The sequence below is a fragment of the Elephantulus edwardii genome, unplaced genomic scaffold, assembly GCF_000299155.1.
Source record: "Elephantulus edwardii isolate Elephantulus edwardi_28Jun2011 unplaced genomic scaffold, EleEdw1.0 scaffold00006, whole genome shotgun sequence".
Lineage (NCBI taxonomy): Eukaryota > Metazoa > Chordata > Mammalia > Macroscelidea > Macroscelididae > Elephantulus > Elephantulus edwardii.
In genome coordinates this window covers 35,033,609-35,060,720 of record NW_006399756.1, presented here as the reverse complement: position 1 = coordinate 35,060,720, position 27,112 = coordinate 35,033,609, and the positions used below count along the sequence as shown (strand labels likewise).

General features: G+C 40.6%; 1 protein-coding gene across 1 annotated transcript; it reads right to left on the bottom strand.

The window, feature by feature from the left end:
* Positions 1–410: 410 nt before the first annotated feature.
* Positions 411–27,112, bottom strand: OPALIN (oligodendrocytic myelin paranodal and inner loop protein). The gene is made up of 6 exons (XM_006880207.1): positions 27,047–27,112; positions 13,605–13,640; positions 11,377–11,412; positions 7,789–7,908; positions 5,841–5,897; positions 411–587 (listed from the first exon to the last, which is right to left on the bottom strand). The coding sequence occupies exons 1-6, from the start codon at positions 27,110–27,112 to the stop codon at positions 411–413; spliced, it is 492 nt and encodes a 163-aa protein (XP_006880269.1).

The window sequence follows — 27,112 nt, the reverse complement described above, 5'->3', positions numbered from 1 at the left end:
ACCTGGTGTTTCACTGCTTATTGAACCAAAGACTTAAGCATTGGAAGGGACTTGGTGAGCTCTATGTTCTGAAGAAGGGGACCCCTGGTGCCCTAGTGAGTAAGGAGCTGCACTGGCAACCCTCGGGCACGCACTTAGAATCGGCCAGTGGCTCCATGGGAGAAACATGGACATGCAATTTACTGCCTCTTAAGACCCTCTGAAAGGTCAGCTATGAGTCAGATCTGACTTGACGGCACATCACATCACAATAATAGCTCCTAAAAAAACAAGTCAACCTAAATTTGTTCAGATCTGCAAATGAAAATTTGACTGGTTAAGAAGCTTGCCCGTCCTTCCTGACTCCAAGCACAAATCCCTGGGTTGTAAGCTATGTTCCAGTTCCAGGTCCACTTTTCAACTGAGAGGGATCATTCTAGGCTCAGTCTGGGTATAAGCCACCACAGGCCCCGCCTTCTCTCCATTTCCACTGGAGGAGGACGGTAAGGGTCCTCCAGGGCTTCCTCCTGGCCTGATACTGTCTTCACATATATGTGACCTTCTTCTGTCCCTGTGACATTACCATGTGTGGATGACCGCTGAGGATTCTTGAAGAGAAAGAAAAGAAGTTATTTTTTTTTTAAAAGTACAGCTGAGAGTTCTACTTTCATATGAGACAGAATGACAGCCTTCCCCCGCCCCCCAAAAAAGAAGCTTGGACTAAATGTTAAATAATTATTTTCAAGATGCTAAATGTTGAGCAAAGAAGACAAATGATCCCTGAGAGACAGAAACAGGATGGAGGGCTACAATTGCCTGTGGTTACTGCCTAAAGAGAGCTTTCAAACACGGGAACCCAAGTTGAGGCAGCAGATTCTCTGCGTTGAGTACATGGAGCTGCTGTCAGATGCTGTTGAGTGGAGCGCAACTCACAGCAATTTATGAACGATGGATCTGAACCTTGCCCTGTCTTGTACCATCCTCATCATCTGACGTATTTGAGCCTATTGTTAATAGTCACTGTGTCAGTTCATCTTGCTAGAAAAAGCACAACCAAGATGCTCCTTAGAGGCAAATATGGCGAAACCATCTCATTTTGGGGCATGTTGTTAGGAGGGATCCATTCTTGGAAAAGATATGATACTTGAAAATGAGGAGGGTCAGTGAAAGGGAAGAAGACCCTTAACATCGAGCTGAGTCTGTTAAGACCAGGAAAGCTAGAGTTCACAGGGGAAAATCCTAGAGAGGCAATAACTGGTCATAAAGAGAACCATAGTCATGTACACATACATATACAGAAGAGGAGACTACTGGAACATGGAGCTTGCCATCTAATAAGATGCATTCCCTTACTTAATAATCTCTGCTCTGAAATCTACTTTATCCAGTCTTTTCAAATTGTATTATTTTGTTTAATTTTAGCGTGATATCTCTTCTACCCACACCTTCACTTTCAATCTATTTGTGTCTTTATATTTAAAGTGAGGTTTTTGTAGGCATCTTTCATATTCAATCTCACATCTGCCTTTTAATTGTGATGTCTGGATCATTCGTATTTAATATGATTACTGGTATTTGTTATTACTATTGCTAGTTGCTACTGGGTCAGTTCTAACGTTTGGAGACCCCCTGCATACAATCTCAGGGTTTTCAAGGCTGTGACCTTTCAGAAGCAGATCATCAAACGTGCCCTCTAAGGTACCTCCACGTGTATTTGAACCACGAGGATTCCAGGCAGTAGTCAAAAGCTTAACCATTTGCATCACTCAGGGTGGGATCATTGATATGGGGCAGTTTAAATCTATTATCTTGCCACTTGTCTACTCCATGGAACATGGTTAATTTTTTAAGTATTTTTAAAATTTATTTGCTTCTATAGTGTCTAATATTTTTTTACTCCTTTGTTCTTCCATAGAAGTTTTAGAAGGATCTTGTTAAAGTCCATGGGGAAAAATCCATTTGACTTCATATTAGAATGACATGTATTATACAGATTAATTTGGAGTTACTCAACATATTTATGCTATTGATTCTTTGATGATTCCATATAATTATATACCAATTTAAAAGATATAATTGCCATTAAATGATGCCATTGTTTGATGGCATCAAATCTGTTCTAACTCATGCCAGTCCTATATAAATAGCAGATCAAAACTCTGACCAATCATGTGTCATCTGCAAATTCTCTGCTATAGTCATATGCCAGTCAGTCTCATTGAGGGTCTTCCTCTTTTGCTGGCCACCTATTACCCCCACCATCTACAAGACTGATGTCCCTCTTCAGAGACTGGCAGACGTCTAACAATAGGAGTATGTAACATGAAGTGTCATACCTGTTTCTAAGGAGCACTCTAGCTATACTTATTTCAAGACAGATGTGCTTATTCTTTTGGCCATTCATGGTATTTTCATAGTCTTTGCCAAGACCATAATTAAAATACATCAACTCTTCCCCAGTGTTCCTTATTTATTGTTCAACTTTCACAAGAATATGAAGCAATTGAAAATACCATGCCTTGGGTCAGGTGCACTTTAGTTTTTAGAGTGATGTCCTTCTGCTCAGTGATGTACATCTGGTTGCTTCTAGCTCTTTGTTATTGTAAATAATCTATGAATTTAAGAGTGGATGCATATCTGTTCTTGTTGAAATTCTTATTTCTTTGGGCTTTTTACTTAAAGGTACAATTGTTATATCAAATGTTATTTATTTTCAACTTTTTAAGGCAGTGCCGAACTAATTCCAATAATGATTGTGCCATTTTACATACCTATCAACAGTGTATGAGAGTTCCAATCTCTCCATACACCCTCACTAGCAATTGCCATTTACTGTCTTCTTGAACTTTGTTCATGGTTACAAGGGATGAGAAGACAGGGAGGGAAAGAGCAGTAAAAATTAATAAAGAAATAATAGGGTGTTTTTTAAATGCAGAACAGATTATCTGGGAGGCTGGTCTCTATGAGGAGAAATGTGGCATCAGAACTGGAGGAAGACTCATCAACTATCTGCGCTATGCAGATGACACAACCCTGCTTGCTGAAACCGAGGAGGACCTGAAGTGCTTGCTGTAGAAGGTCAGGGCCTGCAGTCTTCAGTATGGATTGAGGCTCAATATCAAGAAAACAAAGATTCTTACCACTGGGCCAATTGGCAGCATCATGATGGATGGTGAAGAGATTGAGATTGTTCACCGTTTTAGTTTGCTTGGCTCCACAATCAAACTCTTGGCACCAGAAGCCAGGAAATTAAAAGACATACTGTGATGGGAAAGTCTGCTGTTAGAGACCTCTCTAAAGTACTGAAAAGCAATGATGTCATTCTGGAGACTAAGGTGCCCCTGATACATGCCATGATCTTTGCAATCACTTGCTATGCATCAGAGAGTTGGACAATGACTAGGGATAACAGAAGGAGAATTGATGGCTTTGAACTGTGGTGTTGGAGAAGAATATTGAATATACCATCGATTGCTAAGAGAACAAACAGGTTTGTACTGGAGAGGGTGAAGCCAGGCTGCTCCTTGGAGGCAAGGATTCTGAAGCTTCATCTGACATACTTTGGACATGTTGTAAGGAGGGACCAGTCCTTGGAGAAGGACGTCATGCTTGGGAGGGTGGAGGGACAGGGCAGGAGAGGAAGACACTCTATGAGGTGGATTGATTCAGTGACTGGGGTAATCGGAGTAGGTGTATGCGAGACAGTGAGGTTGGCACAAGACAGAGCAGGGTTTAGGGCTGTTGTACATAGTGTTGCTTTGAGTCGCAGGCTACTTGATGGCACATAATAACAACAGCAACAAAAGGAAAGGCAATATATAATACATGAATGAGTGAACATAGTGAATATTATAATATTATAAAACACAATGTGCATGAGTGATTAAAAAACCAACAATAATATGCTTTGTAAACTTTCACTCAGATCACAATAAAAGTTGTTTAAAACCCAAAATGTTGTTTTTGTTAATAGCATTTTAAATATGTCCTTAACAGCAGATGTGCCCAGTGTAATACATTCTGTATTCATACCTGCAGGTTCCATGAATGTCAATTGTAGATCCTATTGTTGGTTTTGTTAGTGCCTTTGAGTTTACTACAACTTTTAGTGACCCTACAAACAAAGGATCGGAACCTTGCCCTGTCATGTGCCATCCTCACCATCTCTAATATACTTGAGCCCATGGTTATAGTCACTCTGTCAATCTATCTTGTTGAGGATATTCCTTTTTTCCTGACCTTTCCAAGCATGATGTCCCTTGCTAAGGAATGGTACCTCCTAACAATATTCCCAAAGTATGTGGGACCAAGTTAAATCATCCTTGCCTCTAAGAAAACCCTGGTTGTACTTTCTCCAAGGTAGTCCATAGGATAGTCAATACTTCTCTCCAACACCACACCCCAAAAGCATCAATTCTTCTGTCATCCTTAGTCATTGCTCAACTTTCAGATGCACAGCACGTAATTGAAAAGCTTATGGTTTGGATCCAGTGGACCTTGGTCTTTAAACTGATAATGTTGCTCTTTGGCACGTTGGAGAGGTCCTTGACAGCAGATTCTCCCAATCTTTTGATTTCTTGACTACTGATTGTAGGTTTTTTCATTTTGGTTTTCTAATTATCTAGATTTTAATTTTTTTTTAATTCATTCATTGCTGCACCTTTTCCTTTCTCCCCTTCCTTTCCCCCTCCCCCAGTTCACTTTGCAATGTACCTCTTATTCCAGATTGTTTTCATATATATAATGCCTAATCATCTATTCCTTTTAAACAGTTCTTTCCCTCATCTGTTCCAGTGCAGTGTTCATTATTCATCCACTTTTCCCCTATTCTACCCCCAACTTCCGATATCAGTCTTATTTTATAACAGGGTGTTATGCAGCATTTGTCTTTTTATGATTTTCATTCCGTATCATGTCCTCCAGGCTTACCCATGTTGTGTAATGTTTTATGAGTTAATTTTTTAGTGCTGTGTAATATTCCATTATGTGAATGAATCATCATTTTCTATCCATTGTTTGCTGATGCGCACTCGCATTGCTTCAATCTGTTTGCTAATTGTGAATAACACAGCAATACATCTGAGTCATGGCTCTGATTTCTTTAGGGTGTATTCCTAGTAGTAGGTCAAATGGTATTTCTATTTCCAACATTTTTAGAAAGTGCCAGACTACCTTCCATAGTGGTTGTACCATTTTACTTTTCCAGTAGTAGTGAATAAGTGTTCCAATTTCTCCACAGCCTCCCTCACCAGTATTTGTTATTTGCTGCCCTGTAACTTTGCTATTGTTGCTGGAATGATGGTTGTTGATTGTGAATCCAAGATTGTTGGTTAATTCAATCTTTTTTCACTATTTATCATGATGTTGCCAGTGTTCATAGTGGTGAGAATTTTAACAATTTTCCCATGTTACACTTTCTATTCTTCCTATTATCTGATTACATTGACTAGGAACTGAAGAACAACATTGAATAGAAGTGTTAATTATGAATATCTTTGTTTTGTTTCTGATCTTAAAAGATGCTTTCAACATTTTACCCTAGGTGTGATGTCTTCTGCAATTTTTCCAAAGATACCCTAATTAAGTTAAGGATGTTCCTATTCTATGCATTCATATCACAAACGCCTGTTGAAAATTTTTGACCTCTCAACAATTACAATGCCCATACTTCTTTGGTGACATAAATTTTATTAATTAATTTTCTAATATTAATCTTGCATTCCTGTTCAGTCAATAAAAATCCACTGAGAATGTTCTTTGGCCAAGAACATGGTAGTCTCTATCAATGAGAGACTTGATAATTCTTACTTTGCTTACTGTATAAAAGACATTTAGAGATTATTATAACCAAGAATTCTTACCTCAGATATCTTGGGATTGTCATAGATCTCTGAAATTTCACATGGTCTTTCCTGTTCCTAAATTGGTCCCAAAAAAAGAAAACATAATTGAAGGGTGTTGGCATTTGGCCATGGTCAAAACTTAATGCAGTGGCCCTTCAACTTGGAAGCATATCAGGATCTTCAGGGAACTTTGAAACAAAACAAAGTTGGGGTGGGGGTGGAACAGCCTACACAAAATGCCCATCTTTTTAAAAAGAAGAAAAGAGACATGTACAAGTTATTTTTGAAAATAACGTATAATTTAAAGTGTAGAAGAACAGGTGGGAATAGAAATGAGGCAACTTTCATCATGAGCTGCTTCATTATGCTACTTCTCTCTACCTTTATATGTGTTAAATTATTCATAATTTTTAAATCTTTATAAAAGATCACTGCTACAGTACTAGTGTCCAAAGATTAAGAGTTTGTTCATTTTGGTGGTCACGGCTCAGTAGTAAGAAGCTGTGCTGCCGCCCCAAAGGCACACAGTTTGAATCCACCAGCTGCTCCTCAGAAGGTGGGTGAGCAATCTCCTCCCGTGCAATTAGCTGCCTCTGAGAACCGGCCAGAGCGAAGGGTCAGTTCCAACTCAACATCACACAGCAGCAACAGATGATTTTAAAGTGCACTGAAACATCAAGAAACGAATTTAAATAATCCCACCAAAAGTCACAAGGCTTCCTAATGTTTTTAGATTTATAGTTTGCCAATCTCTACATTTATGATCTCATTTCCTCCTTACAACTTTATATTGTAAAATCAATAGGGCCATTTTTATGACTTCTAATTTCAAGTGCAATTAAGATTTCACTCAATCACTCATTCTTATGGCTGCACTGTGACAACTGGCTCATTGCTGACCCTCTGGTAAGATTTCAAGGCTGTGTGTTGGCATGGAAGGAGAGTCCCCATCTTTCTCGCAAGAAGCAGCTTAGGAATTCAAACCAGTAGAGAGTATCAGGCTTTGGATTAACAGCAAAACTCCCTATTGAACTACCCTACAAGAGCTTCTAACTAAGGCCAAGAAAATGTTAGGTCACTCATCTAGGATCATATAACTCAAATAGCAGAGCTTGGATTAGATCCTAGATTTTCCCCATCATCCCAATAAAGTTTACAGTCTGAGAAAAACCATAAATGTTCATAAACAGAATAGAACGCAGAGGCCTTATGACACATCTGTATCAACCAGAGCTTTGTTGTATATTTCTCTGTGCATTGGCATTTGAATGTTGGGCATAGTTCTTAGAACAAGCAGGCAATTGGAGAATAGGTAGTTTCTCTTGTTAATTAAACGTGTTTATATGCGGACAAAGGGACCAAATAAAAATTCACATCTTCTGGACATCCCCCTACACAGTCCTTTGTATACCTTTTCTCTTTCCTACATTTCCTGTGATTGTCTCCATTTTCTCTTTGCAAAATTTGTGTCCTTTTTCTCACTTTTAACAAAATGACAAACTATTCATTGCTGTCTAGTTGGAATTAGTTAGTAGCTGGCCTTCAGGCTGGTTTTCAGAGGTGGTAAATTGAGCAGGAGGAGATTTTCCATCTTTTTGTTGAGAATCAGCTAGTGGATTTGAACCACCTGCTTTTGAGTTGGCAGCACAAGTCCTTACCCACTAGGTTACGAAAAGGCTATACAGACATGAGTTCACTGTGTTAATGAACGTTCCTTTCCACTGCTACTCTTTGCCACTATCCTTGTTCCACAGATTCCCTCAAGTAGCCTGAGAGTTATATTGACAAATCATCATCTCTGCTAGAAATTTATGTTTAAAATAGAAATGAAGGCACAGAAACTTCTAGCATCTTTTCCTCAGGAAATAGACATGGGGTTTTTTAAATTCAGTGAACTGAATAAAATCCAATTCATCGAAATACTGAGTTTCGCTGACACAATCAGAACTGAAGGAGCTGGTGGTACCTCACTGGAGTCATGGCTGCTTCTTCTTCGACGAATCAAAATTAATAACAAAGCCACCAGCAAGGCTGTGGCCACCAGGGATGGGATGCCTGCAGCTAATCCAACAGAAGGTCCACAGTTCTGACAGAGAGAGAAAATCACAGAGTCAGGGGATGCCCAGCTCTTTTTTAAAAACATATTTATTATTATTATTAATTTTAATGAAAATTTACAGAGACTTTGGATTTCCATTCATCCATTGTTGCACTTTTCTCCCTGGCCACCCCTCCTCTCTAGTTCATTCTTCTCTTTGAAAAGTAAATGAAAAATTCTTTCACTATTATACAATCCCTCCCCCCAAGTCTACTCCACTATGCAGCCTTTGTTCTGGACTCATGTCATGAAAATAATACCTAATAATATATACCTTTTAAACGGTTCTCTCCTTCATCTGTTTCAATGCAGTATACATAATTTATCCCATTTTTCTCAGTCTCCTCACCCCCAACCCCTATGTCAGTCCTGTTTTACAAGAGTGGCACTATGTAATATTTATCCTTTTGTGACGGAGATATTTCACTCAGCATAATGTCCTCCAGGGATGCCCAACTCTTTTGAAATAAAGGAAGAGTTTGTTGTTAGGTGTCATCAAGCTGACTATGCCTCATAGTGACCCTACGAACAACACGTCTGAAGCCTGTCCTATCCTGTGCCATCCTCATGCTCTCTGTCCTGCTCAGTACCATTGTGGCAGCCCCTGTTCAATCCATCTTATTAAGTGTCTTGTTTTCTTTCACTAACACTCTACCTTTCCTAGCATGCTGTCTCCAAGGACTAGTTCCTCTTGAAAATACGTCCAGCGTGAGTAAGACAAAATGTCATCATTTGCATAACAAATTATGGCTAACTTTAAGAAGAACGAGAATTAATTCAGAACAATTAATTGTGCTCATGTGAAACCTAGACATACACCAAGAAGCCGTTGTCTGAGCAGAACAAGGGAACACGGCATGCTTTAAAATCAGGAAATGTGTAGGTCAGGATTGCATCCTTACTGCAAAAACCTATTCAATCTGTATCCTGAGTAATTCTTTCAAGAAGCTGGACTAAATGAAGAAGAACGTGGCATAAAGAATAGAAGAAGACTTATCAACAACCTGCTTCATACACATGCCAAACCTTGACTGTAGAAAAAATAGTTATAAAGATAAAACAAAAAAGTCTGTGGGGGCCATAAATATCACAGACTAAATCAATAGTGTAAAGAAACACAACAAATGGACAGGTGATTAATTTCATCATTTAAATCCATTAGAAAAAGTTGATGTTCCAATGCGGGGGGAGGGGGGGAAGTGGGCAACAGATACCACAGGCCATTCTTATGAACAAAAACAGAAATGTTTAGTCAACAAGGGAAAAGCAACTAAATCTCCCCAGGGAGTTACAATTCAAAACACATTAGTTTTCATTTCACCTATCAGTTTGGCATAAAGTAAAAGATTTTTTAATACCCTACATCATTTTGTTGTGATTTCTTTGCATTTACCCAACATATTGACCAACATATTACCCAACACAGTGGCCATTTACTTTTCAAATTTCCCTTTTGAATAGTCATTCTTGTACATATAATTTTAGATTTTCAGATTACCTTGAAATATCCACGCTAACCTGCAGCCTACCTAGAAATCTAGGATTCTTATTTAATGCTAGTGATTTCTTCATACTGATGGGGAGTCATTTTAAGGAAGACTAAATACAAAAGTATATAAATCATAGACAGTTAAATGGCTTTGTATATGTCACTCGTGTGACCAGTACCCAGATCAAGAAACAGAACCCTGCCAGCCCCTTGGTGGCCGCACCATGCGGCCTTCCAGTCATGCTACACACAACCATATCCTCATTTCTAGCACTGTAGATTAGATTTCTTCTACTTTTGAACCTGATACTGGGGCAAGCTTAGAATATGTACTCCCCCCATTTTTTTAAATATTTTTACATTTTTAATTATAATTAAATTTTTTTACATTGGTTTGTATTTGGATACAAAGTTCATATACAATGTATTTCACACTATCCTTCATTTATATTGTGTTTCATACAATCATTCTCATTCACGGTTTCATAAAATCTATCACCATTGAACTATGCCCACCTCTTACCAGCTCCCTGCTCGATCTTTCCATTTCCTTTACTCCTTCTTCCTTCACTTACCGAATTGTGTGACCCTATGATGTCCCCCCTGCCTACACTCACCACTCTGTTCCCACACCTTTTCCTCTTGGATTCCCCACACATTTTACTAGTTATCCTTCTGTTTTTACAATAATAGTCCTATGCAGAATTTATCCTCGTGAGACTGAGTTAGTTCACTCGGCATAATGCTCTCCAGTCTTTTCCAAGTTATGCAGTCATTTTTTTAAATTGTTGCTCCTAAGTACGTACTGGGTTTGGGTTAGGGTTAGGGTTAGGGTGGTACTTTATTATTATTTTATGTATTCCTATGGACTAGGTCATCAGAGCTGCCTTTTGTGAAGTCCCCCCACCCCCGTGGCAGTTTTTTTATCTCTTTCCGTTGTTATTATATAGATAATATTTTAGAAATCTCTTTTACTGTTATTATGAATATAATATAAATATCTAAAATCACAAACTCTTTATCCACTGGGCCTCCAGAGCTCCACATACATATTCTTATACCTAACATGCCATTTTAATAATTTTTAAAATGTAAAATTATGTGGCATTAGTTATGTTCAGTGTTGTGCCACCATCAATCACCACGGCCATTTTCCAAAAGTTGTTTTTTTCATCACCTCAAGTTCAACATGCCTAAGGCAATAACTCCCTGTTTCACCCCTTCTCCGAACCCCTGGTAACCACTAATAAGCTTTTATCTCCATACATGCCCTAACTGCCAATATTTCATATAAGTGGGATCAACAATATTTGCCTTTTTATGTCTAATTTCCTTCCCTTTCAGAATGTCATCCATGTGTTAACATGTATATCAGAACTCCATTTCTCTGTATGGCTGAACAGTATGTCATTGTATACATAGATCACACTGTGCTTATTCACTCACTCATTGATGGACTCTTGCATTGTCTCCATCTTTAAACTCTGGTGAATAAATTTGCTATTAACATTGGTGTACCAGGGAGCTCTGGTGGCCTAGTGGCAAAAAGCTGCACTGCAATCCCAAAGGCGTGCAGTTCAAATCCACCAGATGTTCTGCTGGAGAAGGAGGGTCAATCTTCTCCTGTACCAGTCAGATCCAATTCTATGATACACATACATACATACATACATATATACATACATACATACATGTACCTATATCTGTTTCAGTTCCTGCTTTCAATTCTTTTGGGTCTATACCTAAGGATGGAATTGCTAGGATACATGGTAATTCTATAACTATTTTGAAGAACTTCCAAGTTCTCCTTCACTTTTGAGGTGAGTTGTTGAGTTAGGATTTATCCACAGGCATGTATCACATTGCATCTAACCCTCCGAAAAAAACTCTTGCTATAGGCCAAGAGTTATTATTTATATGTCCTGAGTGAATAAACCATGGTTTTAGGATTTAAGTAATATACTTACTGCTTCTTTGCCACCTGTAACAACTGGGGCTGAAGTCTGCAGAAAAAGAGCACACATCTTAAGAAAACATCTAGAAAGTATGTATCATGGAGAAAAGATAGTTGGCCCATGGTTCAGCAATACTGTCTCGAGTTTATCCCTTTGCTGAGCTTTCAGTTTAAAACATAAATAAAAGCCTAATAAAGCCTTATTTCTGTGCATTCGAAGTAAGAATAGCAATGAAATTTGGAGACAAAGATAGAGAATTCAGAAACTCAAGTAGTGCCTTTACTATTTACCTATGTGTAGTCTAACACATTTTTTAACCCCCAAAGGCTTTCTCCTCCCTCTAGTCTTCACTTAACACTTGACACGCAGAGGGAAACAAATATAAATCATAGTTGAAGCAAAGGTCTTCAAGGAAACTCCTTTTAACATAAAGTGAAGCCAATTGTCTCAGGGTATCTGAGGTTATAAATCACCTACTTCCGGTGATAATTCCATACTGAGTGAGAATATTACAATTTCTGACTCACATTTCCTCCACTCAAGCATTGAAGACTTCATCTGCTCCTCCTGAAATACTTTAGGTGAGAGTTGCCCTGAGCTGTGAGTCTCAAAGAAGAAAGTTCTACATTAATTACTAATTAATGGAAACTGCCATCTGTGTTATGCAGATGACACAACCCTGCTTGCTGAAACTGAGGAGGACCTGATGCACTTACTGCAGAAAGTCAAGGACTGCAGTATTCAATATGGATTGAGGCTCAATGTCAAGAAGACAAAGATTCTCACCACTGGGCCTACTGGCAGCATCAGGATGGGTGGTGAAGAGATTGAGATTGTTAACAACTTTAGTTTGCTTGGCTCCACAGTCAACACTCTTGGCACCAGTAGCCAGGAAATAAATAAAAAAAAAAAGACAAAAAAACCCCCAAACAACCCACCACAAACGTATTGAGATGGGAAAGTCTGCTGTTAGGGACCTCTCCAAAGTACTAAGGGCAATGGTGTCACTCTGGAGACTAAGGTGCGTCTGATACAGGCTATGGTCTTTGTAATCACTTGTTAAGCATCAGAGAGTTGGACAATGACTAGGGAGGATAGAAGGAGAATTGATGCCTCTGAGCTGTGGTGCTGGAGAAGAGTGTTGAATGTACCATGGACTGCCAAGAAAACAAACAGATTCATCCTGGAGAGGGTTAAATCAGGCTGCATCTTGGAGACAAGGATTCTGGGACTTCGTCTGACATACTAAGGACATGTTGTAAGGAAGGAGAGGTCCTTGGAGAGGGACATTATGCCTGGGAGGGTGGAGGGACGGCGCAAGAGGGGAAAACCCTCTATGAGGTGGATTGATTCAGTGACTGGGATAATTGGGATGGGTGTGTCAGTGATAGTGCGATTGGCACAGGACAGAGCAGGGTTTAGGGCTGTTGTACATAGGGTCACTATGAGTTGCAAGCGACTCGACGGCACATAACAACACAAGAACAACCTTGAAGGGTAGACTATACAGTTAATAGAGCAGATTCCAGACCTATTAATCTTCTTTGAATAATCATATGGCCAAATGATTTGAAAAAGTCAGTAGATTCAGTATATCTAGACAAGAAAATTTGTCTAGCTCAATCACAGTAGCACTGCTTTTCAGAAAACAATCCTGAATGTTATATTATCACTACCCACAGAAAGATGAAAATCTAGAATGGAAACCAAACTGTGCATAATCTACAAACTGAAAATTTCTATTTTGACTTTTAACTAAATGCCCTAATCAAGAACTGTGAAGTGCTCATTATTTTTTTTTTTATCTAATAATCCTCCTTTTAGGCTATATACTAAGGAAATAATTTAAATGCAAACAAGAACTTATATAATGATCACACAATTCTTTTTAATTGCAAGAATCAATTTAAAAAATAATCCACTTAGATAAATATTCACTTTCCTATTTTTTAAAATTGAGATTATAAAACCAAAGTTGCACACAGATTTTTAAGTTAAAAAAGCCTGGAATTGGCTACATTAAAATGCTTTCTCTAATGAAAAGATAGGGATTTTTTTCCTTCTGTTTCTCACATTTTCCATATGTTTATTTATAATTTTAAAAAATTAGCTTCACTAACTATTGAAAAATTAGCTTGGACAGTTTTGTAACTTATTATTGTACTGAGTTAATGGATAGAGTTCTAGAAATCCTCTGGCTTTCCCTAATTTACCTAATCCGTGAAGACTGAGGTACTTACCGTGTTAGCAGGCAGTGTGAAGTTGAGAGAAAAGCCCTGGAAGAGAGAAGCAAACGTTCAAACTCCCAGGAATAGCCAGCCTCACTCTGACCTCTCCCTCAAACTCCACTGACCCCAGCTGGCCCTTACAGAACGTACTGATCCCTGAGACCAGCCCTTGTCTCCATTATCAATCAGTGTTGAAGTGGGGTAAGGAACAGAGCAGTCTCAGGCCATAAGTTCCTCCTGTGGCATCCTTTCCTGCATTTCAAGTTCTCACACAGGGCCAAATAAAAGGGCCAATCAGTGGGGCTTTTGCCTGATCTATACAAATATTCACAAAATGCTGAAACTTGTCCGCCCCCCACCCCCCAGAACTCTTTTCAGGCAGAAAAATGTATAAGGTTAGAAATACTTTGGCACTTCCTTCTTGGGCAGGAAGTAACACTCTATGGGATGTAATGCCACAAGAACAGGTGAGCCTGTTAAACTATCTTGCATGAAGATCAAGCCTGGTCAAGACAAACTCCTGTTTTAGCTGAATCTGATGCAAAGGCCCTGGGCTAGCCTGAATCATTCAGGAGAGGCCAACTCATCTCCATCCTTCCCTCACTTAGGACCTAGTCTTCCCACAGTGGTTACTTCTAACTCACAGGGACCTTCTAGGATCAAGTAAAACTTCCCTGAAGGCTGTAATCATGATAGCTGCAACCATGGGCCCAGGTACAGCAACGATTGTGAATGTACTTGCTATACTTTTAGATTAATTGTGACCTAAAAATCAATAAATAATGTGAATCAAATAACATGAAGGACTATAGGCCTAAAAGAATTTATATATATATATATATATATATATATATATATATATATATATATATATATATATATATATATACACATATATTTAAACATGAAGTGTCTCAGAGACCATCTATCTTGACAACATGTAAAATCACTCTTATTTAATCAAAAGCGAAATTGAGACCAAAGGATTCATCAGAGATCGACCAGGAATCACAACCATGGTGTCACCTTTACAGGCCACATGAGCTCTGTCTGTGTCAGTTAACACAACTTGAAAGATGGCTCCAGTGGAGAGAGGCCCAAGAGATGCAACGTGACTGAAACGCCTGCTTTAGCCAGTTAACTGGCAAGCTTCTTCGTACCACTAAGATATAACCACCAGGAGAGGAGTGCAACATTTAGGGCCCAGGACCCCGCATGATGAAAATCTTTGACAACAGGAAGAACCAAGACACCTGGAGGTCTCCAGGGAACAATAAGAGTACAGACACCAAAGAAATCAAGAACTTTCCTCCACAGTTGACTCAGAATGCCTTCCCCTAGAACTAGTATCCTAACCTTGGACTTCTAACCTCTTAAACTGTATGAGAGTGTATATATATATATTTGTGCTATTTCCATGATAGCAGCATTTAGATAACTAAGACACCTTAAGCAAAAGTCCTTCTGTTAAAGGGATCTAACCACTGCCTTCATAGTAACCCCAGTCAAGCCCACAGGTGCTGTGAGGATGCTTAATGGTCACTGCATCCAGCAACACAGCTGCTCTGAGCCTTATCTCATCAGTGAGCACAGGGAACTGATGTCAACAAGCCTAAGACAAAGCTTCCTTTGGGGGGACATGAGAGGAGGGGGAGCAGCAACAAGCAGGCAATTAATTCTATGCACTGTTTATCAACATTGGGATGACAAAGATTCTGGCCAACTTCAGAGTGACATTTATGTTTGGAGAAACACAGAACAGGGTGATCTCATAGAGAAAATAAACAAGCAAACCCCAAAATACAAAACCACTGCAGATTTAGGTGGAGAAAATTCTTAGAAAGTGTCATGTTTAGAGAGGCAGCTGAGAGGGGGAAGGTAAACTGGGCTTTGGCGTCACCTGATTAAGACTTGAGTCCAGACTCCATCACTTACTAGCTGTGTGCTCTATGACAAGTCAATCAACCTCTCTGGTTCTACATTTCCTCACAATAGATCAACTTTCCCAAACTCAATCTTCTTATCCTCAAAATGATGAAGAATCTGGCCTCCCCATATTGTTGTTGCTACCAAGTTGGAACCAGCCATAGCTGACTCTCCAGAACTCCCAACTCCTGTACAGTTAAGCCCAAAGGAGATAGTATTGGTGGCAGCTTCTTCCAAATTATCAAATACTCCAGTTATTTATGTATATGATATGAGGTATACTCCACGTGCATTGCTTCCCTGGTATGTCTAGTGCAGAGTGAGGCACAGGGAAGAAAGCTAGTTAGCAAAGTCTTGTTGAATGGAAATGTATGCATGCATTGTTGTTGTCATGTGCTGTTGAGTCATCTGCGACTCATAGTGACCCTACGTACAGCAGCTCTGATGCCTGCTCTGTCCTGAGCATTAGCAAAATTCAAAATATCAGAATTTTATTCACTATTGAAAAGGAGCCCTAGTGGCGCAATGTTTAAGCATCTTACCTGCTAACCCTAAAAGTCAGCAGTTCAAAGCCATCAGTTGCCCCATCGTAAAAAGATCTGACAGTCTGCTTCTATAAAGATTACAGTCCTGGAAACCCCATGGACAGTTGTACTTTGTCATGTAGTGTTGCTGGGAGTCAGAATCACCTCAGTAACAAAAGGTTAGACTTGTTAATAAAACTAGACTGGGCACTATGTAATGGCTTCATAACAATTCTGAAGGCACTTGGGATCTCAGAGGCTGAGTATTGCTTGTTATGAATTTGCTGTCTGTGAGGGGACGGAGGGAGAGATGAATGACAGGACTCACTGTGACTGAGTATTAGTGCCTGTTGGGCACTGTACTAACAGGCTCTCCATGAGCCTTCCACCACTGATGTGCACACACGAGTCTCAGATGGGCTTCTGAAGGTCAGGAGCTGCTAAGTGGTAGAAATTAAGTCAAAATACTGACTTTCTTCACTCTAAACCCTAAAATCAACTCCTTTAACACTCCCTCTAATAGAAGAATCACCAAAACCCCCTCTGTTTTTTCCTAACACAGAAACTCTGGTTTCACTGAATCACAATCCAATATGCATCACAAGGCAAAAAGAAAAAGAAACAAGTGAACATCTATATGCCTCATAACCTGGCAAAGGGGAGCTTGAGAAAAGGAGAAACACTGATTCCAGTGATTCCTGATCCCAATGATTCCCCTAGGAAATGAAGCATCTATCTGCAAATGAGGGATTTTAGAAGCAAAATAAAATAAGAGACTAGACAAGAATAGATTGTTAAAAGTTGTTAGTGTTTTACACATACAGAAACACATAAAACCCATGCCCCTTGATTTCGTTGTCCTGAGAGTCTTTTATATTTATTTAACAGACATACAGCTACAGAGGAGCAGGAGACATGAGCTTGCCTTACAGAAAGAGATCAGGGTTAGGCTGAGAAAAGATGCTAGGTCTCACTCACCATGTCCGAGGACCTCCCAAAAGCCTTCTCCAAATATTGTCGTTGGTGAATTCAAACTCCTTTCCACTGATATTATCGGCTCGTGTCTCCCATTTGCAGGCACATCCAACTGAAAGACCAAAAGCAACAGGAGAAAGGGAGTCTCCTCTGAGAACCCATTGCTGGGGAGCCCCTGCCAGGCTATTTATGGTCAGGGGAGTAGCCAAGTTCTTGGCCCATCCCGCAGGAAAGATGGTCTTGTTCAAGGCCACTGTGGGAACATCCACGCTTTGCCTTCATTGCCTTTCCTTTTCCTCAGGCTTTTTCCTTGGTAGATTACGGTCTCATCGGTGAAGCCACAGTTGGCCTGTCAGGCTTCTGCAGCAGCCGCTCACTAGAAACAATGGGTCACACAGGGCTGTAACCAACAGCTCCATCCCCCGCTGACAGGCATCTGTCACTTACCCCCTTCCTCACACCTTACCAGCATCAGTGCAGGGAATGCCTGAAGATGGGCATTGGAGCCTGTTGTGTTTCTGAGGCAGCGTTGTAGCTGCCACAGTAAACACCCTGACTGGACAGTGAGGAGCTCCGACTCACCCCTTCTTGTTCTCACATTTTGAGTGGGAAGCCTCCTGGAGCCAAAGGAAGCAGCTGGTACAGGCTGTTTTCAATTTCTAGGGATTTCTCTAAGTTTGCTTCTTTAAAATGATTAATGACTTGGAGTTCCTTTGCTAACAAAACAACAGGATGAAAAGCCAGTTATTTGGTGATTTGAATTAATGATTCATTCATTCATTCAACAAAACTTTTTGACACAGTGTCTCCAACAATGGACTCAAACTGAGCAATGATTGGATAATCCAGGATCAAAGAGTGTTTTGTTATGTTGTACATCAACAAACAAACAAACTTAACTCATTGCTGTGAGTTGGAGCTGACTCTTAGCTGACCCTCCAGTGGGTTTTCTGAGGCTCTAAATTGCACGGGAGGAAATTGTCCATCTTTTCCCTAAGGAGCTACTGGTGGATTTGAGCTACCCACCTTTGAGTTGGCAGTGCAACAGCCTACACACTATGTTGTACATTGTCGTTGTTGAGTACTATCAAGTCAGAACCGACTCATAGCTGACCCTCCAGTAAATTTTTAGAGGTAATAAATTGCATCAGAGGAGATTGCCTCTATTTCTCCCACAGAGCTACTGGAGGATTTGAACCACCGACCTTTAGGTTGACAGTGAAACTCATTACCATAAAGCCACCAGAGCTCCCTCAATAATGCCTTCAGTATGCCAAAGGGTTTGCCATGAGTTAGAACTGATTTGTTGACAACTGATGGTGGGGAGCCAAATTTCATACTAAATATTTATAATAAACCAAATGCTGTATCAGGATATGAGGGAGGCACGGATACAAGCGGGAATCCACCCTGAAGCACCAAGGCAGACTTTAGGTGTTCACAGGGGTTAAGCCCTAAGGCAGACCTTAAGACTTTCCACAATTCTTGGATTGTATTGGCTAACCCCTCCCTCCTGAGTCAAGCATAAGGTTTTCAATAGAAGGGGCTTAGCTTCATTTGCATAGAATTCTCTTTGTGATTTACTCCCTGACAATTTTCAATAAAGGCACAGGGAAGCTGGATTCTGTGCTTCAGTTGTTCTTACTGCTCGCCCCTGCTTTATCTCTCTGTTTTCTTTTCTTTTTTATTTTTTCTCTCCCTGTTTTCTTATACATTCTTAATGTCTAGTCCCATTTTTTTATTGTTTACCCTTGGTTGACAACACCTGATATTAACAACAATGTAAGTCAGGAGCTATTCTGAACATCTGGATATTGGTGATAAAGGCAAATGAGGCCCCAGCTCTTACAGATTTTGTATTGTAGAGGACAGTCTTACAATAGCCACGTGAACAAGTGAAAACCATTATGAGAGAAACAAATGTGGTGGATGGAGCAGGGAGACTGCAGTCAGGGTGACTGGGGAGACGGTTACCCTAGACATCTCTGAATCTCAGAGAGGTGAGACTTGTATGTGAAAGATGGTGGGTGATGGAGGGATTGGGAGAAGAGAGTCTTGGGCAGAAGGAACAGCAAACACAACAAGGTTGAAACAAGTTTGGTGTGTTCCAGGAACTATCTGGCTAGAGGTTGGTGTGGCCAGCGTAATGTGAACCAAGGGAGAGAACTTGGAAGGAATTCAGGACTGAGTGTGCCAGAGACTTGATTATGGGAACAGCACAGAATGGCGGACTCTGATTACTTGAAAAAGAAAAAAAAAAAAAGGGAGCATTTCAAGGTTTTAAAATGGGAGAATGGCTTAGTCCAGATGATAGTGGTAAAGATCATGTTGAGAGCTTTGGTGACACCGTCTGGAGGGAGTTGTGCCCTTAACGCCAAGGGGGCAGCTCTGGTGGTTTGAATCCACCAGCTGCCCTGAGGGAAAAAGGTGGGCTATCTCCTCCCATGGGAATCCCACAGAATCCCACCAGAGGGTCAGCTGAGTCAGTTCTGACCCAACAACAATTCAAGTGAGTTTTGAGAGATCACTCTGCTTTCTTGTGACACACGGATGAGAGGGACAAGAGAGAAGCTGGTTAGCTGAACCTAAGTGAGTGATGCTGAGTGCTGGCCTGGTTGGAGGGTAGGGAAAATAGAGGGCTCTGAGTGGACGGGGGATGCACTGTGGAGACAGAGGGAACAGGACTTGATAGAAAAACAAGAGAGCAAGGAAAAGAAGGGTGTTGAGGGGAGAACAAAACAAAAATAAAATTCCTCAGTTTTGGCTTGGTCAGCAAAGAGGAGGGAAGCACCATTTATTTAGGCAAGTGATAGTGGAGATGTGAGGAGTAAGAGCTCTCTTTGGTCTATGTTATAACTGAACTACCTCAGACGTGACAACTGGACTAAAGACTTCAAGTTCATGACCCTAGTACCCTCTGGCAAAGCTGTTTGTAGATTGCAAGGTCAGTGGTGGCATTTTTGGTTTTTCTTTACATATTTCCACTGATAACCAACTCTTCCCTCTGGTGGACACATTATTTCTTAGAAAAGTTGCCAACACCATCATTAAGCGGCGCTCTGCTGCTCTGCATTAATGATAGTTCTCGGGATATCAGCATCAAACTGGACTTTGGTTCATTTAATAAGAAGGAGAGTTTATTGGTTGGGTGTAGTGGAGCTTGAAAACTGGATGAGAGAACCAAAAAACAAACAAACAAACAAAATCATTGCCTTCTAATTAAAACAAACTCACAGCTGACCCTCTAGTGCGTTTACAGAGGTTGTAAATCACACAGGAGATTATCCATCTTTCTCCTGTGAAGCAGCTAGTGGATTCAAACTGCCCTTCAGTCGGCAACACAACTCCTTAACCACTGGACCCCAGAGCGTCTTAACCAAAGAGTCAGGTTCTGGAAAGATAGAGCTTGGTTATTCCTTAGGCTTCAGGCAGAAATTTCTGTCGTGTCCTTCCACAGAAAGTGAAGTTCAAACCTTCCCAGTCTTTTTGTCCCTCCAAATAAGACTCAAATTTTAGGAAGAGGATCTTATTTGCTTCGTTTTGATTATAAGCTCCCAGCGAATGTGATGCTTGACTGCCAACCTCCATCCCCAATGTGAGAAGAGGCAGTTTTGCATAAGTTACTTGGGCTCTGTTCTACTCTCCTCCTGTGGAAGTTTTAGGTCCGAGAATCACCTCCTCAATAACTGTGAGGATGGTTGAAAGGTTGGCCCTTCAGCACTGAGATTCTTTGAACAATTAACATTTGTCCTCATTTAAATTTTGTACAAGTTCAATCATACTGATGGTCTGCTAGGCAATAATTGACCAGTTAAAGAGCTGCATCACTCTAAATGAGAAGGATGGTGTCTAAGTTATCTACTGCTACTATTACAGAGACACAGGTACTGGATAGCTTTATCAAACACAAATGTATTCTCTCACAGTTTAGGAAACTAGAAATCCAAGTTGAGACCAGCTCTAGGGAGAGACTCCCCTCTTTCAGTGGAGACAAGTCCTTATTCCCTTCCGCCTCCGTTGTGCACTGTGGAGTCAGAGCTGACTCAGAGCTGACCCTCCAGTGGGTTTTCAGAGGCAGTAAATCACATGGGAGGAGACTGTGGAACAGCTGGTGGATTGCAATGGGTGCCTTTGGGCTGGCAGCACTGCCCACCAGTAAGTCACCTGAGCGCTCTTCAGCACACGCGGACCTGCCGTTCCTTAAAGACCCTCATGTGCTCTGACCTTTCCCAGGGTTGGGGGGTTTCATCATACAGGGGCCTGGGTCCAAAAGACGCACTGCACCCCTGGTAATTATTTCTTGGAAGTGCTAAATCCGGCCTCACTCCCCTTCTCAGCTCATTTTCCTTCTAATCTCTACTGAGATAAAAGATATTTCAAGCCACACCCTAGGGGAACGCTCTTTATGTCTGACAAAATCGGTAATGGGATTAAGGAATGTTATTAATCTTCTTACACCTGTTTGCTTTAACACATGGAATATCATTATGTAGCTTCCCCATTATAACACTATAGACATGTGTTTTGGAGGACGTAATTAAATTCATTCAAAGTGGTTTTATACTGATTTTTAGAATTTTTTTATCTAAAATTACAGAGATGAAGAAGGGCATTTTTAAATAAACAGAAAAGTCTTGGTCATTTCTCTAAACGAATGCTACATCTGAGAGTCATTCGTGCTGCTGCTGCTGCCGTTACGTGCCATTGAGAGTATGAACAATGGCTCTGAACTTTGCCCTATCCTGAGCCAACCTCACCATCTCCAACACACTTGACCTCAGCCACTAATATTTTCAGTTCATTTTGTTCGAGAGCCCAGAGAACTAGACTGTGAAGCTAAGTGTAGCCAGATGGCTTGATTTGGCCGTGAAACGTGAGGAGGAGTAATATGTCGCTTTCAGGTAGGATTTTAAGAGCCAAGTATGTGCGATTTGGCATAGTGTCTCTCTGGAAAAGATTTCTTTCCTTCTAGAAATGAGCAATGTTTTGAATGTAGCAGCTCCATAGAAGGGCTTCCAGATGACCAGAAATTGACATTATAGTGTGAACAAGGAGAGGCTTGTACTATTGAGCCAAAAATGTCTCATAACTATCCTTCCAGCAGGTTTTCAGAGGCTGTTAATTGAATGCCCACCTTTCTCCCACAGCAGCAGGTGGATTCAAGTCACCTTTCAGTTGACAGTGAAACTCTTTACCCACCAAGTCATCAGAGCTCACCAAGCTTAGAAGTAGACTTTCGATACTTAAAACCTCTGAAATTTGGGGCTGGTTGCTGCAGCTTATGTCAGCATTTCTTGACTGCTACACCAAGCACTCACATCTTTCTACCCCTCGGGGTCTTCCTTTGGGTCCAGAAGCAAAGTTAGACTTTGACGAGGATAGATAGATCAATGGATGGATAGACTGATTTAAAAAATCAAACACCAAATCCATTTCCATGGAATTGATTCCAACTTACAGTGGCTCAGAAGGCAGAGTGTAACTCCTCTGGATGGTTTCCAAGGCTGTAATCTTTACATTTTGGGAGGCTGGGCTCTATGAGGAGGAATGTGGCATCAGGATTGGAGGAAGACTCATCAACAACCTGTGCTATGCAGATGACACAACTTAGCTTGCTGAAACTGAGGAGGACCTGAGGTGTTTGCTGCTGAAGGTCAACAACTGCAGCCTTCAATACGGATTGAAGCTCAACATCAAGAAAATGAAGATTCTCACCATTGGACCAATTGACTCCATTATGATAGACATAGAAGAGTTTGATATTGTTAACAAATTCAACTTGCTTATAAGGTTCCACAATCAACACTCTTCAGCATTCAGGAAATCAAGAGACAAATTACATTGGGAAAATCTGCTGTCAGGGACTTTCCAGAGCTAAAAAGCAATGATGTCAGCCTGGAAGCTAAGGTGCACCTGATCCATGCCATGGTCTTCACAGTTACTTGCTATGCATCAGAAAGCTGGACAACAAGTAAGAATTATAGAAGAAGAATCAATGTCTTTGAGTTGTAGTGCTGGAGGAGAGTATTGAACCTTCCATTGACTACCAAGTCTGTACTGGAGAGGGTAAAACCAAGTTTCTCCTTGGAGGCAAGGATTTTGAAGCTCCATCTCACATACTTTGGGCATGTTTCCAGGAGGGACCAGTTCCTGGAGAAGGACATGCTTGGAAAGGTGGAGGGACAATGCAGGAGATGATCTCAGGTGAGATGGATTCCACAGTTACTGGGGTAATGGGGTAGGTGTGTCAGAGACAGTGAAATTGTATCAGGATAGCACAGGATTTAGAGTTATTGTGCATAGGGTCTCCATGAGTTGTGTGCAACTCCATGCACAGAAGAACGACAATCTTTACAGAAGCAAAGGGCCACATGTTACTCCTAGAGTGAGGATTAGATTCAAACCACCCACCTCTTGGTTGGCAACTAAGGGTTTAGCCACTGCCACCAGGGGTAATCACTCACTAGTCAAGTGGTAGATAAATGCAAATTTAATGACTGATGCAAAAGGGCAGAAGCCATAAAGACTGGCAGTTCTATATCTATCACCAAATAGGTGTGTGCATTAAAGAGCTAAGCCTTAAGACCAAGCTGATTTTTTGTAAAGACATAGTCAACTATCTCTCATCTCTGATATAGTCTACAAAACTCTAGACATACCATAAAGCTTCTTTGTCTTATGAATCTTTTTGTACAAGAAGGAAAAGGTACCCTTTATTATATGTAGTCTCTGCTCTTGTGTTAGAACAGACATGCAACAGTCAAGGTCTCAGGATGATATACTCAATTTACTGTATTTGAGAAAGGCTTACTAAAGGAACTAGGTATAAAAATCATTCTGGGTGACACGAGTAATATTCCTCCTGGGTATTAAGGGACTCTGGTCATTACCCAAGGTGATTCTTCTCTGGTGGTTCAAATACACCGGTAACTTTCCAAGAAAAAGGTAGACAATCTTTTCTCATGTGATTTATATTCTCTGAAAACCCGCTGGAGGGACATCTATGAATTGGTTCTAACTCGATGGCAGTGAGTGACAGGCATGAAGGGGTGAGTGGAAGAAGTGGTTATCAGAACTTGGAGAAAGAGAGCCATCAAATAAAAGCCATGACATATGTCATGTCATATAGCGAAAGGTCAGGTGATGAGTGAAAGAAGAATGAAGGGACAAACAAGTCTACCAGAGACCACTTCAAAGTCTGGAACTCTGGCATCAGCAACCTCTTCACTGCAATCATTCAGACCGCTACATCTCCAGCTTGCTTGGGTCTGAGGAAGGGGGTAGCTTTGAAAGTCACGCTTAGGTTTGTTCAGGATATTCTGGAATCAGGCACTGGGGTACTCACTAGAGAGTGGCCCACTTAATATCCTCCCAAATTCTTGTGGTGATTGGGAAAAATTATCACCAAGAGCACTAATCTTGGCTAAACTGGTAAGAGAAACCCAGGACACATTAGTAAATCCACAATCTTTAATGAGACCATCTTTCTAGGCAGAGACACACGTTAGCTCCTCTCCACTTTATCTTTAATGAAATGGAAAATTAATACAAAAAAATATCCGTGTATTTGTAGATACACATTTAAAGTCTTTTTAAGAAGAAATTTTTAGACATTTGGGATTATGGTTCAGATAGTCATTCTACAAAGGGAAGGTTTATAAACAAAAACAAATCTGTGAAGCCAAGGGAGCAATTGTTTACAAAGGGAATACTACTACTACTATAAATTATTTTAAGTTATCAAATAAACCAGATCATCGGTAAGTGCTCATGTAAATTTACTTGTTAACAAGCGTACAGATGTTAAACAGTTGAAACAACTCATGAGTGATATGAAACTTTAGAAGAATTAGTGTTACTAAGAACCAACGCATAAGCCTCATAGTCTCTGTTAAATCCCACTGGCCAAAGTTGATCTGAGGCCCTTATCCCACACTGGGACCCAAGTGCTACAGTGGTAGTCAAGTTCGAGCCCTGTGAGAGGAGATGACACTAGGATTGGATCAGACCCCTAATATTTCATCAGTTCATCTCAAAGTAGTACCCTAAATTGAAACTAGTCTTAAAGCTCTGTGACATCCTCAAGGTGTGGCACCCAATGAAAGGACAATGCATCCCAGAGCAATGTTCTCTAGCTCCTTCACCTGCTTTCAGGCTCGTTTGAAAGTAATTCACTGACAAATTGAGTCCAAGATGAGGACCTAGGTCCTTATGCTAAAGGGGCTTCTGGTGAAGTCAGCCTTTGGTTCTTAGCAGGACCACACATATTGTATCGTGCATGAATCCTGGTGAGTGTGAGCTCCTTGGGGAGTGCCCGGGCAGGCCAGCCTTCGCTGAAACACAGCTGGACTTCTCTGGAGCTACGTCACTCACAGAGGGCTCTCATAAACGTCCCATTGTTTTAAACTGGCCATATGTTGATTACTGTGGAAGCTGTGTGTTTCTGTAAAAGACGTGTCATTGTGACAAAGGCCAGAACAAACTCTTTGTTTCTGACTCCCCCCATGCTTCTCTGGAATAAAAATAACACAAACCAACCTACTTGCTGCTGAGTCCTCTCCAACACAAGGTAACTTGTGCACCACAGTTGCATTGTGTTCCACTGAGGTTTTGGAAATAGATCAGTACTGTCTTTCTAAGTGCTTCTGGATGAGTAACCACCAACCTTTCTATTACTATTTCTTTTATTTAGACGTCTGAGGTTGAAACTGTAGAACTGTTGTCCTTGGAGAGATGTGTGCATGACCTGACAACAACTTTATTCACCCTAATCTCCATTTCAACTTTGAGACTCCAGAGAATACAAAAATCAGGTAAATGTCATTTCCCCAGGCAGGTAAGTGAGATCTTACACGAGAATAGCTGCCGCTTTTGCTGTATCAAGGATCCCCCAGAGGAGGGTCAGCCCCATATCATGAGAGGAAGATACAGGCTGAAACTATCCACGGCCAACACAGGTTGAGGCGGAGCTTGGTAGGAGAGGAGGCAAACAATGTACATCCGGCACATGGAACCTGTACAGTAAAGCTATGGTCGATGGGTTGACATTTTTCACACAGCATTGATTAAGGCTTTGACAGCTGATCCTTTACATACATACATATTTACAGACATAGAATTATTAATAATAATAATAATTGGATTTTATTTTTCTGTTTTAAGGGAAAAAATATCCCCATGCATTTAATTTACTTTTCTGTTTTGTTCTATTTTTTTACTCCCAGCAATCTTTATAAGTAGACATAGGCTTCTGAGGGCATATTCTAATTTTTAAAAAATATAACCCTTAACCTTTCATAAATACCTAGTTTACAATGATGCTGACTCATCTCAGTGGAATTCTAATGCTTGGGAGCTAGCCGGGCGCTCACTGAAACCACTTTCCAGTGCTTTGTGTTTAGCACCAACCCAACAGGACTTACAGTTATGTAAACATTATTTAAAAATTATTCCAACATAAATACTTTTTTAAAGCTAACACACCACAGCTTTTAGCTCATAATGCCCATAGATGCCTTAATGAAATGCCATTCAAAAACTACCTCACTGCTTAAATTACACTTTAAGGTTCTAAGATTATGTAAACATCATCCTCTACATTTCTCTAGAACAAGTGCCAAGTGTAGTGAATTTCGATTGCAAGTCGGTGACTGAAGGCTAATCAACGTGAGCAGAGTTACAAACGCACCCTTTAACCTGACTGGTTACAGAAAATAAATCACCAATTTGACCTGTTCCACAAGTGAGGCTTCCAATATGATTTATAGTTAACAAGCTCTCAACAGTTCACCCCATGAAGGACCTGAAGTGGTCCCTCAAAAGTCTTTGCACATCTTGCAAATGCAGTTTGTATGGTCAACAAAGAGTCAAGGATAGACCCAGTAAGTGCCTTCTAAGCTGAAAAAGCAATGTTCTCTGAAGCCCAAGGCATTCCAAGCACAGGTGGGGTCTTCTCCAAAAGGACATGTCCAGAAGTAGCAGAATGACCAGAATGGCTTTTCTGGGCAAGCTTGACAGCAATGGCTGTACCGGAACTCGTGGTGGGTAGCTCGCCCAGCCCCCAACACAGCTGTTGTTAGGTGTCACTGGATCCAT

What these genes read in the sequence shown, in the direction of transcription:
- OPALIN (XM_006880207.1), bottom strand. Translation starts at nt 27,112, where the DNA reads ATGGATCCAGTGACACCTAACAACAGCTGTGTTGGGGGCTGGGCGAGC. An exon ending in TCACACTGCCTGCTAACACG is followed by an intron (nt 11,413 to 13,604) that starts GTAAGTACCTCA and finishes CTTTTTCTGCAG; the next exon opens with ACTTCAGCCCCAGTTGTTAC. An exon ending in GCAGCCATGACTCCAGTGAG is followed by an intron (nt 5,898 to 7,788) that starts GTACCACCAGCT and finishes GGACCAATTTAG; the next exon opens with GAACAGGAAAGACCATGTGA.